This window comes from Patagioenas fasciata, chromosome 7 (genome assembly GCF_037038585.1).
Source record: "Patagioenas fasciata isolate bPatFas1 chromosome 7, bPatFas1.hap1, whole genome shotgun sequence".
NCBI lineage: Eukaryota > Metazoa > Chordata > Aves > Columbiformes > Columbidae > Patagioenas > Patagioenas fasciata.
Window position 1 is genome coordinate 18,832,730 of NC_092526.1, and position 15,685 is coordinate 18,848,414.

Sequence of the window (15,685 nt, forward strand, 5' to 3'; positions counted from 1 at the left end):
CCAACAAAACCAGTAGATTAACCCATTTCAATGTAATCTTAATTTCATTTTTTAAAAACTGTCAAATTTATTATGAAAACAGTGAAGAAAACAATAAGAAATGAGCATTTTAAATTAAGATATATTAAAGTTTTCCTCTGCTGAATACTCTTTCATTTTGAATAGTATTCTTGATCTGGACTCTTCAATCCACCCTAATGGGCTTAAACGATCCATTAGATTAATGATGTTTTGGCATGCTTAAGTCTGTAAGTTATTGGAACTACTCGTAATTATGCGACTGGTCTTGTAAGTAATAAGTATTTATGATGTTTGAACAAAGCTGTGTGACTATATTCAATCCTTAGAGACTCTTTGCAGTGCTGTGGCACGTGTTCTAGAAAACAGAAGGAATAGGGCAGAAATACCTCAAAGAGTAAGTATCTTATTCTGCAAATATTTCCACACTTTTTAATGATCAGAATACTCTATACAGCCAAAAGATGTATAGAAAATCATGGGAAAGTTACTGTTACTGTTACCAGATGTGAGATTAATCTTTTTGAATCTTTCAGAAAGAAAAGTACTATACCATTAAAAAAAATATGGGTCAGTTATAAACCAGGAACAAATGTCAAGCTTTTTAGTGCAGACCTGCCCTACGATTCATTGCAGCCTCTTTGAGGCTCTGATCTCTGATTTTTAAAGGAATCTGAAGTTTATTAATGTAAATTTACAATTTTCAATCAGTAAATCATTTTCATACTTGTTAATTCCTTATCAAAGAGACTGACAACATTGTAAATAGTCATGACTCAATTTCAAAAAGAACATAGCTATCTTTTTCCCTCCATTAAGTCTGAACATATATTAAAGCATTCAGTAAACGTCAAGACTGAATAAGATTTAATATTAATAAGTTTTTCTTCCTTTTTTTTTTCTTTCTTTTTAATACGCGTGTATATTATATAACACTTAACTGGAAATGTTTTCTGAGCCTTACAAACCACGCTAATGGTAGTACATGTCACATTAGAGCTTTCTTTCAACAAGTACTGGACTAGTTTTTATGTTTATAGCCTTGCATTTACCATGTTTCTGAGTAAAATCCCAAAGTCCTTCAAACAAAAGAGGAAGCTTTCTTGGCTGCATGTGTCAGCAGACAGCTCAATATGTTGTTCATATTTTCTGAGTAAATGAGCAAGAGGATAACGTAGGGTAACACTGGCTAACACTCCTTGGTTCGACTTAATATCACAGTGAATAATTTCAGGGTGAATTTCTCATTTCCATATAAAGAAGGCTATTTCATTGATTGTGACCTCAACAGTTTGAAAGACCATATCCTCTAAAAAGCTATACTGAGGCTGAGCTTCAGCATGTGAATATTGCCACTGGCTGCTTGCCTTTTTTTTGGTTTTCTTTTTTTTCTTTTTTCTTTTTTCTTTTTTTTGGTTGTTGTTGTTCCTGTTTTGTTTTGTTCGTTGTTGTTGTTCAGTCTTAAATATCTATTTTCCTTCAAGGAAAAGAGCAATCTTCTGAAAAGTTAACGTTTGTTCTTAGTGGGTGTCAGAACCATTCTATTACAGAGTTAGTCATATCTCTACACCATGGAAGAGGCAACATATTCTTACAGTGCCCCTTAAACAGATCAGAAGGTAGATCATGAATTGAAAATATGTCAACAGTGTTCCACCCCATTCCTAAATAGGGCCTGCTTATATTATGCATCTTCAGTGTTGATTCCTTGCTTAGATACTGCATCAGTGTGAGCTCTGGGGTCTGTTGGAGGTGTAGAATACAAACCGACTCCATCTCTTCAGGGTGAAATCAGCATACGTGAGACTAGATATGCTTTAAACCACCAAGAAACACATCCTGAGTTGGAATTTTCTATGACACAATGGAGAGGCTTTGACATTACAATACAGCTGGCAGCAGAGGTGGAAAGCATGATCCCTAGGTTTTGGTGTAGTTTTACATTCTGTCCACCTCTCAGTGTAGATGTGGCCTTCACAGAGTCACAGTCCACCTCCCATGTGTCACTTGGCCAGGGACAGAAGTACTTAGTGTCAGAACTATGCCTCATGCAATGTAATTTCCTTGGTTTGCTGGAATACTTTGGTTAGCACAGCACCCAAGGAGGCAGAGGTCCTACTCTATCAGTTACCCACCTCACCCTATCCGCTGACCATCTGGTTTACTATTAGCCATAATCATTTTGTGTTGAGTCTGCTTAAAAGAAAAAAAATAATTCAAAATTACATTAGTTCCCTATTTTAGAAATTGGAAAGTTAACTGTCTTATTCTGTTGCTTTTCTGTGGCTGACAAAATATGGCTCAAATGGAAACATTCAGATAGTGCTGTATGTGGTATTTGGATTATTATCTCCTGCCTTTTCTAGACTCAGTTTGATATCAAGGTGTTTTAAAGCTGGATGAGCACACATGGAGCTCTCTTTGGAGCTTATGTTGGTTAATAGAAAGTCTCTTCAATACAATCATTTGTAGGGGATCTTATCTAAAGAGTTTCTGGACAACAAAGAAGGGCTATTTCAGAAAAAAGATAACCCTTATGACTTAAAAAAAAATCTATTAAATGAAAAATGCTCCATTCTAACAGTTTTATGATTGCTTCTTCTTGCTAAACTGTCACAAAGGGATCATTGGAGAAATATTATAGTTAGCAATGTAGGAAGCAAACCTGCAGTAAGTACCAGCTTAGTAAAAGTGACTGACACATTCAATACTATGAATGAGAGAGAAAGGTCATGATAGCATGATGAACTGGTCATAATCTATATAGTTTAATTGCTGCCTAGATAAACAAACTAGTTTTTCCAGATAGTGAAACTGTTCAATAAGTTTCAAGAGAATAAAGAATTAATTTAGTTACATCTACAATACTGAAAAAGTCATTACGTGGTCCAGTAATTTCTGTTCCAGGTTCCATGCTTTTGTATATGCGTACTCACCTGCCAGAATGTACTTGTTTGCTAGTAATCTGTAACATTATCTTATGTTAAAGTTATTCCTTTAGCATCACTTTAGCACCTGGCACTTTATTCTTAAGGACGTCTGTAACAGGGAAGGTGTGTAAGAATGGTGTTCAGGGTCAAATACAAAGGGCACTCCTTCAATGAACTTTGGAATTGGTCCCTGTTGTAATTTTTGATGTTCCACATTTCAAATCACTGAACATAATTTTTAGCAGTGACGAGTGCTCAGTGATCAGAAAGGGGTGCAGACCACACCTGAAGGGGAATGATGTGATCCAAGTTAGAAGTAATGCCATTGTCCAAATGTTTGTCTTTCATCTGTCTGTGCTATCAAAACCACAGGAAAAAAAATCTGCAGAAGGACTGAGACCTACAACAGATAATGAATGCAAAAGGTGATCAAAGATTCCTTTTGAACCTCTGAGCTTTTTAGCCACCTACTGAATAGAAAAGTTATCTTTTGGTTAGAGAACTATTAACATGTTCTGTCTGTCCTTTATCTTAATCTCTCTCTTCTTACTGCATTCCTTTAAAACCAATTATTTCTACTGTGTGCTATTACATAACTGTTTCTCTAGATTCCTCATTTACCTTGAGTTTGTACAGTCATCCAAATTAGTAGGAATATCACTATTGATTCGGAATACTACTACTGATTTCTATGACAGCTGAATTAGACAGCATTATTATAATGATTTTTCAGAAGTATGGGAGACATGAAAACATTTTCATCATATGAAGACTAAGAAAATGAGTTTCAGAAAAGTGTGACTGACATTCAACATACTTCTGAAATTTTCAAGACACCCAAGGTGCATGTAGGAGTGTGCCGGCTGTTTTACAATAACCATTAAAGGCATACTTAAATAAGTTTACATTTAATTTGTGAGGATACCCAGAGTATGCTCATATTTCAGATCAGGCTTTTGGAGTGGACATAAAGAAGTTTGCTGACACAACAAATTACTAATAAAAATAAATTAATTTAAAAATGAAAATGTTTTTGCATTTTCTGCATCATGACAGGCAGTCATACAGTAGGATCAGTAACTTTTCATACTAAAGGCTGCTGATTAATTTGTAGTTTTCATCTTTCTCTTCTTAATTAATGAGATGCACATATGGTCAACAAAACTGTCTGCTTCCCTTATGTCAATATGTGCAAAATGTTAATTTTAAGAAATGGATTTGTGTCCTTTGGAAAGTGAAGAGTTCATATTTTGCTTTATTTGCTGTTTTTTAAGCTCTTTTTTTAAACTGCTGTATCCTATGCATCATGAAAAACCCCAATTCTCTACTTATCAGTTCACTTTTCATCAAAAAATATGCTATAACTTTAGACCTTCTTAAATTAAATAAAATTCTCTGTCAGGAGTCAGAACTGGGTCAGACATCCAGAACACAGTGTATGTTTTATACACCTTTGGGCAATTTTTGGATGTATATATTGAACCCTTTTTTAATCTATTGAAAATATAGGGTAAGGGCATTAGTCAAGTTTGGCAAAGTTAACCTCATATAAACTTTTTTCTTTCTTTTAGTAGTCCATATTCTTGATAAAATAGACAACAGCAGTATCTTTTTGTTAACTGGTGTAGTTTACACTACAACTAATCTGGTTTACACTGAGTAAACATCTGATCTAAAGATTTTTAACACAAAAAATGTATATCAATTCTTTGATACCAACACAACACTTATATGTATCATGAGCAGTTTTTATAAAGCAACTAGCAAATCACGGGACCAGTTTTTTTTAAAAAAAGCATTTGAACAAATCCTTCTTACATGATATATTTATTTCATTATTTGTAAAGACAGTATCAAATATGGTATAATTGAAAAATACTAGCTGAATCACAGAATCAGAGAATCACAGAATGTTAGGGATTGGAAGGGACCTTGAAAGATCATCTAGTCCAATCCCCCCGTACAGAGCAGGAACACCTGGATGAGGTTACACAGGAAGGCATCCAGGCGGGCTTTGAATGTCTCCAGAGGAGGAGACTCCACAACCCCCCTGGGTAGCCTGTTCCAGTGTCCTGTTACCCTCACTGAAAAGGAGTTTCTTCTCAAATTTAAGTGGAACCTCTTGTGTTCCAGTTTGAACCCGTTACCCCTTGTCCTACCATTGGTTGTCACCGAAAAGAGCCTGGCTCCATCCTCCTGACACTCATCCTTTATGTATTTGTAAACATTAATAAGGTCACCCCTCAGTCTCCTCCAAGCTAAAGAGCCCCAGCTCCCTCAGTCTTTCCTCATGAGGGAGATGCTCCACTCCCTTAATCATCTTCATTGCCCTGCACTGGACTCTCTCCAGCAGTTCCCTGTCCTTCCAGAACTGAGGGGCCCAGAACTGGACACAATATTCCAGATATGGTCTCACCAGGGCAGAGTAGAGGGGAAGGAGACCCTCTCTCGACCTACTAATCACCCCCCTTCTGATACACCCCAGGATGCCATTGGCCTTCTTGGCCACAAGGGCACAGTGCTGGCTCATGGTCATCCTGCTGTTCACCAGGACCCCCAGGTCCCTTTCCCCTACACTGCTCTCTAATAGGTCGTTCCCCAACTTACACTGGAACCTGGGATTGTTCCTGCCCGGATGCAATACTCTACACTTTCCCTTGTTATATTTCATTAAATTTTTCCCTGCCCAACTCTCCAGCCTGTCCAGGTCCCGCTGGATGGCAGCACAGCCTTCTGGCGTGTCAGCCACTCCTCCCAGCTTGGTGTCATCAGCAGACCTGCTGATAGTACACTCTATTCCCTTGTCCAAATCCTTGACGAATATATTGAATAATATTGGCCCCAGTACTGACCCCTGAGGCACTCCACCAGATACAGGCCTCCAACTGGACTCTGCCCCATTGACCACAACTCTCTGGCTTCTTCCCTTCAGCCAGTTCACAGTCCACCTCATTACCCGATCATCCAGACCACACTCCCTCAGTTTAGCTATAAGGATGTTGTGGGAGACTGTGTCAAATGCCTTACTGAAGTCGAGGTAGAGAATCATTCTATTTGTTCTCCCATCAATCAAAGCTAATATTCTACTTTATTCTACTAAGGAAGATTTAATTTTACTTTAACTTAAAAAGACAGAGTGGAACTACTAAACAGCCAATTAAGTGAGAAGCAAAAAATATACCAGGTTATATAGATTATAGCAGTAAAGATCAAATTTAAGATTTAAGATTTCTTAGTCATTTAAGCTTACCTCTTCAGATCCGGAGCCAAAAATCAGCAGGTCAAAAGGTATTGCAGCTACCATGTCAATTAGGAACCAGCCTTTGAAGTAGTGAATTGCTATTTTTGCTGGATCACTTACCACTTCTTCATTCTGGTTTACGTAAGTTGTTCTGAAGTTTATTAGAATGTCAATGATAAACATAATGTCCACAATTAAGTCTACAACATTCAATGGGCTGCAAGAATATCCACACTCTCTTCTCTTCCGTTCCTCACTATCATTCAGAAGGAAGGCAGCAGAGTAAGGGGTGAATATGGCGGTGTATATTACCAGTAACAAAATGAGCCAGTCCCAGACAGCTTTGAAAGGACTGTAGTGCAATATGGTTAACTTGTTGATGCGAGGTGTTTGGAGTTTATATTCTGGCAAAACATCAGCCCCTAAGGATAAAACCTGGAACAAGAAAAATACCATGTCAATAATCAGGCAGTGTATTCCTACTTTCAGTAAACTTAGAAAATACAGGACAAACTTTGTTGTAACTTTGCTGTAACTTTAAGAATTAAGATTCAATTAGTTGGTCTTTAGGCAAACTAAATTTCTGTGAAATTCAGAATCTCTGCCAGGTCAAATAAATTCCTTGACAATTTCATACAGTAGGTTGATTCTTGTTCCCTATAGCAACCATTAAGTGGCATATCTGGCCCATAAAATCTGCATAATCAAACACATAATCATATTAATTTATCCACCACATGGCAACCTTGCCAGACTGTTCATGGCCAGTGAATGACTTCTATTGCAGTGATATTGTATTCTTCTCCGAAAGTAAATCTATTATCGTCGTCTTAAATTCACTACAAAAGAATCTATGCTAATCAGAAAATATTTAGGCGGTCAGAAATAAGACAGTTAGAGAAGGGCCTGTGAGTGTCCTTGACAGCTATCTGCACTTTGAGTTTTGCGGTGTGGAAAACTTTCATGCACAGACAAATTTCACTGAGGTTGTGTGACAAAGAAGAATACCACTGAAATTTTGCCTTTTGCTCCACTTCTACTTTTGTCAATGCCTAAAGCTTGTTATAATTCTTTTAAAAGAATGGATTTTTTTTTATCTGTTAGTGTTATCTAAGTTGGATTTCAATTTTATTTGGAAGAGATTATGTTTGTATGCACTGCTTGATTTGCTGGCTCTAGAAGCTGTTTGCTTTGTTGCAAAGAAGCAGCATAGTGTGGAATCAGATAAAACAAATTTCCTCCAGTCTGACTGAACTCTGACATGAAGGAACAAAACCTTTAAGGATAAGAAGGTAAATTACATTTTTGTCCTTATTCAGTGGTTGGTGTAGTTATAGAGACTGTCAGCAATGATGTTAATTATTGCCTTCTGTGCTGCAAGTGCTCTCCAAGTCCTGTGAGGCTCAGACCACCGCTTCATTTTACACAGACCAATGAACAAACATCAGATGGTGACAACCTTCAGTTACTACCCATTTGGGCAAGTGACATATTCAAGAAATTTTGTACCCATTTTCCACCAGTTACTTCTACTTATTCTTTATCCTCCCTGCTAATTAAAAACAAAGCTGTTCAGAAAATCAGATCTCTGAAAAGTAATTAAAATGAATAATTATACTGAAATGAAATTATGACTAGAAGGAGAAATATCTTGTCAGCAACATTGTCAGCTTCTGTTTGCTTTTTGTTTAGCAGTAAGTAGTTTGGGATATGAGATTTCATCTTTTCAAGATTGAGGAATTTAATGCTCCTCAAACATAATCTTACAAGATTAGAAGGGTCAGCATGCTCCTTTCTGTTTAACTTTCTAGCAGCAAGTGCAGTGTAAACCTTAGATCCTAACCATAGCAATCTAAGTGGCACTTCTTATTCAGTGTAGTTCTACTCTGAAAATGTTGTGAGAACTCCAGGGTTGATAGCCACTCTTCTCCTTTGGACTGTGAACAAAGAAACTATTAAGCCACCCAAAAGATTATATGGTACCTTCAAGCAGCCATTAAGCACCATGCTGAGGTGATGGTAGAGGCTGTTCATCTCTTTTTTATTTTGTAACTGGGACTTGCACTTAGCTGATGGTGCCAGCTATTTTTTATGCATTGAACACACTAGCTGACAGCAAGCTGAAGCACAGGCATTGCTTAGTCTCTTAAACAGTCTGAATACTTTCAGACCCTCACCTGTGAGTTGACAAGAATGTTTCCTAGTATTTGAGATCAGTGTGAGTATATGTGGCAAGGGACCTACTATTTATAAAATTTATATCAGTGTTCTCCTGCTGGATTTTCAGACAATGAAGAAAATGCATTAGACAACAAGAACAATAAAGCTTACTTGACATGTTTCTTGCAGTTGCTTTAAAATCCAGCCAGTGTGTTTCACTTCAGAACAACACATAATGTTGGACTTGCCTGAAATCTGGCTCCTATTCTCATTTTAGTTACATTTATTCCTGGGTTGGTTTAGACAGTTAGATGAAACTGAAGAGTAGGGGGGAAAAAAAAAAAGCCCAATTGGGCAAAATGAAGGAACAACACTATAAAAGTGATCATAGCGGAAATGGATCCACCTTTCATAGAGACAAACAGGAGAGGCTGACTGACAGTTTCACATTTCTTCATTGCTTACTCCCACGCAACTAGAAGTGAAAAAAACCCACTTATGTAACTATTTTTGTTTGTTGCATCAAGAAAAAGATGTGATTTTGTTGCACAAATAAAAGAATCACAGTTGCATACACCTAAAAAAGAGAAAACACATTATTTGGTTTCATGTTAGCACTTTCAACAGAGGCTGAATATAAGGTGCATTTATCCTTTTGCTGTTGTGTGACATCCTTGCAAGGCTTGGGTTCTGGTGTTGGACAGTCTTGGCCATCTTGGCTAGATGGAAGACTTCAGTGTACTTAGCAATCCACTCTAAAGACCTTTACTATTTCCACTTTCCTAAAATAGATGTTGAAAAATTCACTGTTAGTGAAAAGACATTTCATTAACTTTTCTCTTCTGGACAGTGAAACTTTCCTTATAGTTTGGACTATAAAACAGGTGGTTTAGGGAATGAAATGTTTTTAAGAATAAGGAGCAGCACTGGGAAAAGACAGAAGCATTGCAGTGTTATAAGTCTCTGAACACTGGAACACGACATGATGAGAAAGCCAAACATCCTGGCATCTTACTGAAGAGAAAACTATAATGCTAAGTAGCAAAAGTCGTTCTAGCCACAATGGGTTTTCTCTTAGTAAATGTTAGGGTTATTCAACCTTGATGAAATACCGTCTCACACTGGTTTTCTTGATCAAAGCAGGAACGTATTTTAACTGGTGTGTTTTACAAGCAGTATTACATGGTAAGATTCATTCTATTTATAATGAGGACATTTCAAAATTAAATAAACCGTATTGTATTTTGCCTTTCAGTAAAGAACCCTGATTCAAAATTCAACTTTTCCTGTGTGTTCCTATTTATCCCATTCACTCTTAAACCAGTGCTGCTGCAAGTTAGAAGACTCTCCATTCAAACACAGTTTTTGACTCTGAGAATCTTACTTCAGGTGTTTCACACAGATAGGGGTGGTGAACATCTTTTGCTCTTTTTGGTTCATGTGCTCACTTTCCAAGATCACAAGTTCAAGTTACAATAGAAGGGCTCAATCAGATACCCAGAAAAATATGGAGTGAGATCAACGTACCTGTCATAAACTCATACAGTTTTAGACAGATTTATCTTTCTAAAGTGTTTGGTAGCTTTTAGTTTCTCAAAGATATGAGTAGTTAACTGAAACTGAAAGAAAAGATACTTAAGAAGAATGGAACTTTATTAATGGCTGCTATTCTGCTAAGCAGGAGAAAAGAAGTGCATGTACCAGAGGTGCTATCAAGTGACAATTAATTAAGAAAAGGATTCAGTAAGCCTTTATCACATTAAATTGGGTTACACTGTCTGTGGTGCTACTTTATTTTTGACAGTTCTAACATCTTTCTCCTCAAGAAAACCTGTCTGGTACTGGGTAACATTTCTGCTCTATGTTGTGTTCAAAAGACCTTGTTTTGCATAGTGTTTCTTGGTGGAGTTTCAGAGAGACAAACTGGGCTGATGTGCTTTGCAGCACATTGGCTGTATGCTTCAGTGGATAACTGGTTTGTGGAGGGGACTCTTGTTACAGGCTCTGCAGCACCACGTGCAGGAGAAGTGTTTGACACTTCTTGGAGAGCATGGAATATGTAGGCAAAACACTAGGCAAGATATTGGAGGATCTAGGAATTATACGCTGATCTCTGCCACTGAGTTTCTCAGTGATCTTAGGTGAGCTGACATTTAACCTCTCTAAATTCTGTTAAGTAGAGAGAATAATGTTTACCTACTAAGCTGAAAGCATTTTGCAAAGGATAATGAGTTGAAAGCATTTATAGAAACTGTTACACAATAGCAATGAGTTATCGTCATTCTTACTCCTCTAAATATAGTTGATTGTTTTTATTTTTAAGATTAATTTACACAAATATTTGTCCTCTTCTCCTTTATAGCTTAATGGGGACATTTTCAGTTTATTTTTATTTCTTGCATGAAAACACTTAATTTTTGCTATCTATTATGCAAACTGCAGAGTTTCAAGAGACTCTGAGAGACCAGTATTGCTAGGTAACACATGTATATTCATAAGTTTTGTTCTGAGGCATTTTCAGTCTAAATTTATTAATGAATTCAAATGCATACAGTAAAAGCCGAAGAACTGGAAACAAAGTGAAGACACATCATAGCGTATTAATAAATCGTAACAGAAATAATAAATGATAAGACATCTGTTATGAATACCACCATGAATTGTTAAAGAAATACTTCTGTCAAACCACTGCATGGATTTACAGTCTTTTTTCCCGGCTGTTGTAGCACTGCATGAGAGCACATGCGGGGTAGGGTTACATTCTACACCATGGCCCTTCAAGCAACTGTAGAGCTGTGTAAAGCACATGAACATGGAGAACAACCAGAAAGCATGCCTGATGCTTGCAAGAAGTGCTGGACTCATTCTGCGAGCTTACTGAGATTGCACGGACCAGATTCTAGAAGTAACTTATTTGGAAAGATTGGACTGTTTGCACTGATTTTTGTGCTGCATGTTTCCCAACAAACAGCGGATATGTGATTCATATACACTCACACAAACAATATGTAGCATATTCACAATCTAGGTGAGACCTTTTAGCATGGAAAAAAATACTGCATATCTGGAAAATTTGAACAAAGAACAGTATTTCCTGTTGGAAATATTAGAGATATACAGGGTGTGGAGAAACACAACAGTTGCAAGGTAGATGGATAATCAGCATATCTATGCAAAGGGTAGATGTGGAAGTTTGATGTATGCAAAGCTCAATAAATTAGCTTTCCAGAAAGATACTTTCCTATATTTTATGATGAAGTGCGTCACACATGAACTGTATATTTAAATGTAGTAATACTCAGTACTAAATACTGATTTCTCTCCACTGCTTTTGCCACAGATGAAATAAAGTTTGCACTAACAAGATTAGCTCTTGCATAGCACCTTTCATGTCAAGAGAATTTCACAAACATTTAATAAAGCTAAAACTGTAAATATAATCCCAAATTACTTGGAGATTTTAAAATAAACATTTATCTCACCCATAAAACTTCTTGTGTAAAACTATGGAAGATTCTACCAGTCCTCTCACCGAAATAAAATGTTAAAATGATTTATTTATAGGAAATAGTATCTGACATGTAAAAATATTATTTTTGCCAATATCTTACTGGGCTCAGTCCAACACTAGTTGGGTAGGCCTGACAGATAAATGGATGATCATTCCTGAAACTTTAAGTCAGGGAAGCTGCAGCAAAACTAGCAACATGTCAGGTCCTTGTATGCTGAGAGACTCGAGTATTATGAGTAGAGACTGAAGAAACTTTAAAACTTCTCATTGCATGAAGCGTATTCAGCAGCTAAGATACGTACATGAAAACATAAACTTGATAATGGAATCAGGACAATTCTATTATAGACATTATTGTAGCTGGTAAAAAATAAGGAAGGAATTCATCAGAATGTTTCAAAGTGGAATCAGAAAACCAAAACCTTTCATACTCATTATCTGAGTGTAAAAGTGGAAGGGGACTACACTAATGAAATGTAAAGCACATTCTGTTTTCTCAAAGAACATAGGCAAGTGACATGAGCACATTCATATCTTTCTCATTTTTATAGGAGGTTTCCATAGATTATATAGGCTGAATTAATTGCAGTGACCTCTAATTAATTTCACAAAAAATTGAAAAGCTATTTGGAATAAAGATTTTTTCCAGCAGCATTTTTAACTCTGTGCAAGTTTATTGTTGGTGAGTAGGAAATCAAGGAAGGTAGCATCTCCTAAGTTCAAGTAAAGGTAAATTACTATTCCTATTTGCTCTCTGATGCAGCTCCTGGTGCAGAGTTAACACTGCCAATATTATCCAAGCCCCCTAGAATCTCTTCGTTTTAACACATAGTTTTGAACTCATTTTCAGATCTTTATTAACAAGTCCAATGACAGCACTGAACAAGAAAAACTGGGAAAACAAAAATGAGAAATGTGAAACAGATACAAAAACTAAAGCCAAATTCCTGTAATAATTAAGCCTTTTTATCATGACCATAGACCTTAAATCTGAATGACAGCACAGTTCATAAAAGGAAGTAGTATTACTTCAGCTTTAAAAGAGGGTATGATTTTGCATTGGAGATTTTATTAGATTCGTGGAACTCTGATCTCACGGTATAACCTCTCCTGGCTCTTTTTTTCTCCTGTGTTTTACTTCTACTGAAGCTACCAATGAATAACTAGTAAGGACATCTCTTCCCTTTTGTTCCTTATTCACACCATTACCATGAGACCCCTACAGACTGGACCTCCTAAAGAGATCTCTGAACCTAAACCAACCTAAAAATAAAACAAGTGTTACTGAGCAAATGGAAGTTATATCAATATTTGCTCCCTGATGGTAGGCATTACATAATTCACCAGAAGACTACAACGGTCTTTCATATATCAGACATCTTGATGATCACCTTCTTGATGCTGACAGGAACAACTAATAAGTATTGAAAGAAAGCTGATATGATTTTAATTTAGTGTGCCATCCAAACACATATATTGCTTTCACATATCACCATTAAAAGGTTTTTTTACATGTAAAATATATTTTTACATGTGTTTCAAAGGGTAGTTATTAAAGACCATCTTCTTAACCAATAAATACTAATGGTGTCAATACTTGTCTTCCCACTTTACTCTTGTCTGTATTAAATACTTTAAAATTATATAGTATAATTTGTATATAATGCTGATAATTAACTTTCTGCATCAGACAGTTTTAAGTATACCCATGAGGTCATATAACACAGTGTTTTAATGGCCTCTGTATTTTTAAGTTAAGCTTTCTGTAAACAAAATCTGCTGCTGTGTGAAAATATTACTTGTCCTTATCTGTCCTATATGTTTCCAATTTGGGACTTCAGATACAAGAGGATATAAACCTTACTTATTTAAACAATGGGCTCAATATTTCTTTGTTTGCAGGGTCAGGAATAGTACAGTAGAGTTGTTTCTGGTTTTGTTTTTGCTTTTGCTTTTGTTTCTGTTTTTGATTTGTGAACTGTGTCCACCAAGTGTAATTTTAAGGTAGGCATTGAAACAGCATTTTTGTTATTAATGGCTGAACCTGAAAAACTCAAAGGTTATCTGAGTGTATTCGAATCTTTTTTTTTCTTTTTTTTTTTTTTCCAGAAGTCAATCTGCCACTTTTTGTGTGAGTTGAAGACCGAGTTTGTGGCATTCTCAACCTAACTGAAATGCAGAAACACTGGAAAGGTTTTTGGATATCCAGTAAATGAACATTCTGGTGGAGCTACAATTTGGTAGGCAATGCGATAGTGTGAAAGAAGAAAAAAACGGGTAAGTTTTAAGCAGTATTTGGAACCTATTTCATCTGGAGTTAAGTGATTTTTCTGATAAATGTCAAAAAATCAGTGAAGTTGAACATTATTTCTATTTGATGTTGTTAAAATTGAAGAAAAAGAATAATTCTGAGACATAATCTCTTAATATATCCACAAAGAATAGGGATTGACATTGATTTACAAAGGTCTTTTGCACCTGTGAGAGTAACAATGCTGCTGCGACTGCTGAAGTTACCTTGGCTGAATTTTTCTTTGTCTGCCTTAGGTAGTTTAGTTACAATTCCATCTTTGAGGTTTTTGAAATGGATTCACTGGTACAGGTGAATATTTTGCTGCCTGCATGCCTGCTTTCTGGTGCTTTGATTCCTCTTTAATCTCTTGCACTGTAATGTGTACAATTTACATAGCTGAAGCTGCAAGCCTTTTCAGATGGAAAGATTGTAATCTCAAGCCTACCTCAAAATACCTGCTTCAAATTGCTTGTTCCCTCAATGAGAGGAGAAAAATACTGTTTTCCAGACTTTGCAGGGAAGGCTTGTGAAAAACAACACCGACGAAGTAATATGCTGCCAACAGGGTTTTACATGGCTCTTTACTGTCCCTGTTAGCTGAAGTTTTAACTTTAAAGTCATCTGTAGCTTCCATGTCAACGGCACCATGATAGCAAGTTGCATTTGAGCTGGAAATGGAAAGTATTTTAGAGGACGCTTTTAAAAAATTATACAAATATATGAATCAGAGTGTGTAACTGTAAAACGAAGTATATATATAAGAATCGGCCTGAACAGCAGCAAACCTTCTACTTGATGACTCTCCTGTGTATCAGAGATCTGTATTTTAGTATTTTTAGAGTTAAAAATAATCTCTGCTTATCTCTCTCCTTTATTCTCCATAGTTGCTATTTAGGGCTGTCATTAAAATACATTTCATTATACTCATGAGCATGATGAGAGTAATAATGATATTGTACATCATGTCATCTAAAACATACGATGAAACAAAGAACGAATTTAATATCTGATCCCATGGCTGGACCCTACACCCATATAGTATATGTATCGATCAATGACATGGCTCATCTGCATACAGTGATTGAGTTGATGCCTTGAAATTGTAGCAGCTGGACTGAACAATTACTGAGGTCTCACTAGTGCTTGCACTGTATAAAGGCAATGATATCCATGAACACTGAAACCTCCAGAAATGTAGTGGTACATTGAAGAACTCGACCAATACTGCAATACAAAGCGAAGAGGTAGGCCTTATTATCAAGTAATTTGACCTTCCATATGAAGAGATTTACAAAACTCTTCTTGGTCTTCAAGATTTACAAAGGTTCCTCAAGAAACGTCATCCAATTAGTCTCCATTTGATAGGGCAGCATCCTTCCTTCCTTGGTGGTGATGTAAACTTTCAAATCTCACTTGGATTTGAGAGCACTGGGACTTCCTGGGAGTGCTGACCACCTTACAGGACAGAGGCCATGAAGTGCCACATTTTTATGAGACTATCAAATAATCAGGTAAATCTATTCAGCTAAGGA

General features: G+C 36.5%; 1 protein-coding gene across 2 annotated transcripts in view; it reads right to left on the minus strand.

Annotated features, from left to right (window-relative positions):
- The window catches only part of KCNH7 (potassium voltage-gated channel subfamily H member 7), a 223,748-nt gene that overhangs the window by 40,924 nt on the left and 167,139 nt on the right, over positions 1 to 15,685 (minus strand). For both annotated transcript variants that reach the window (XM_071810981.1, XM_071810980.1), the window contains one exon: positions 6,199 to 6,624. In XM_071810981.1, the coding sequence (XP_071667082.1) occupies positions 6,199 to 6,624 (426 nt within the window). The remainder of the gene's footprint in view (positions 1 to 6,198; positions 6,625 to 15,685) is intronic.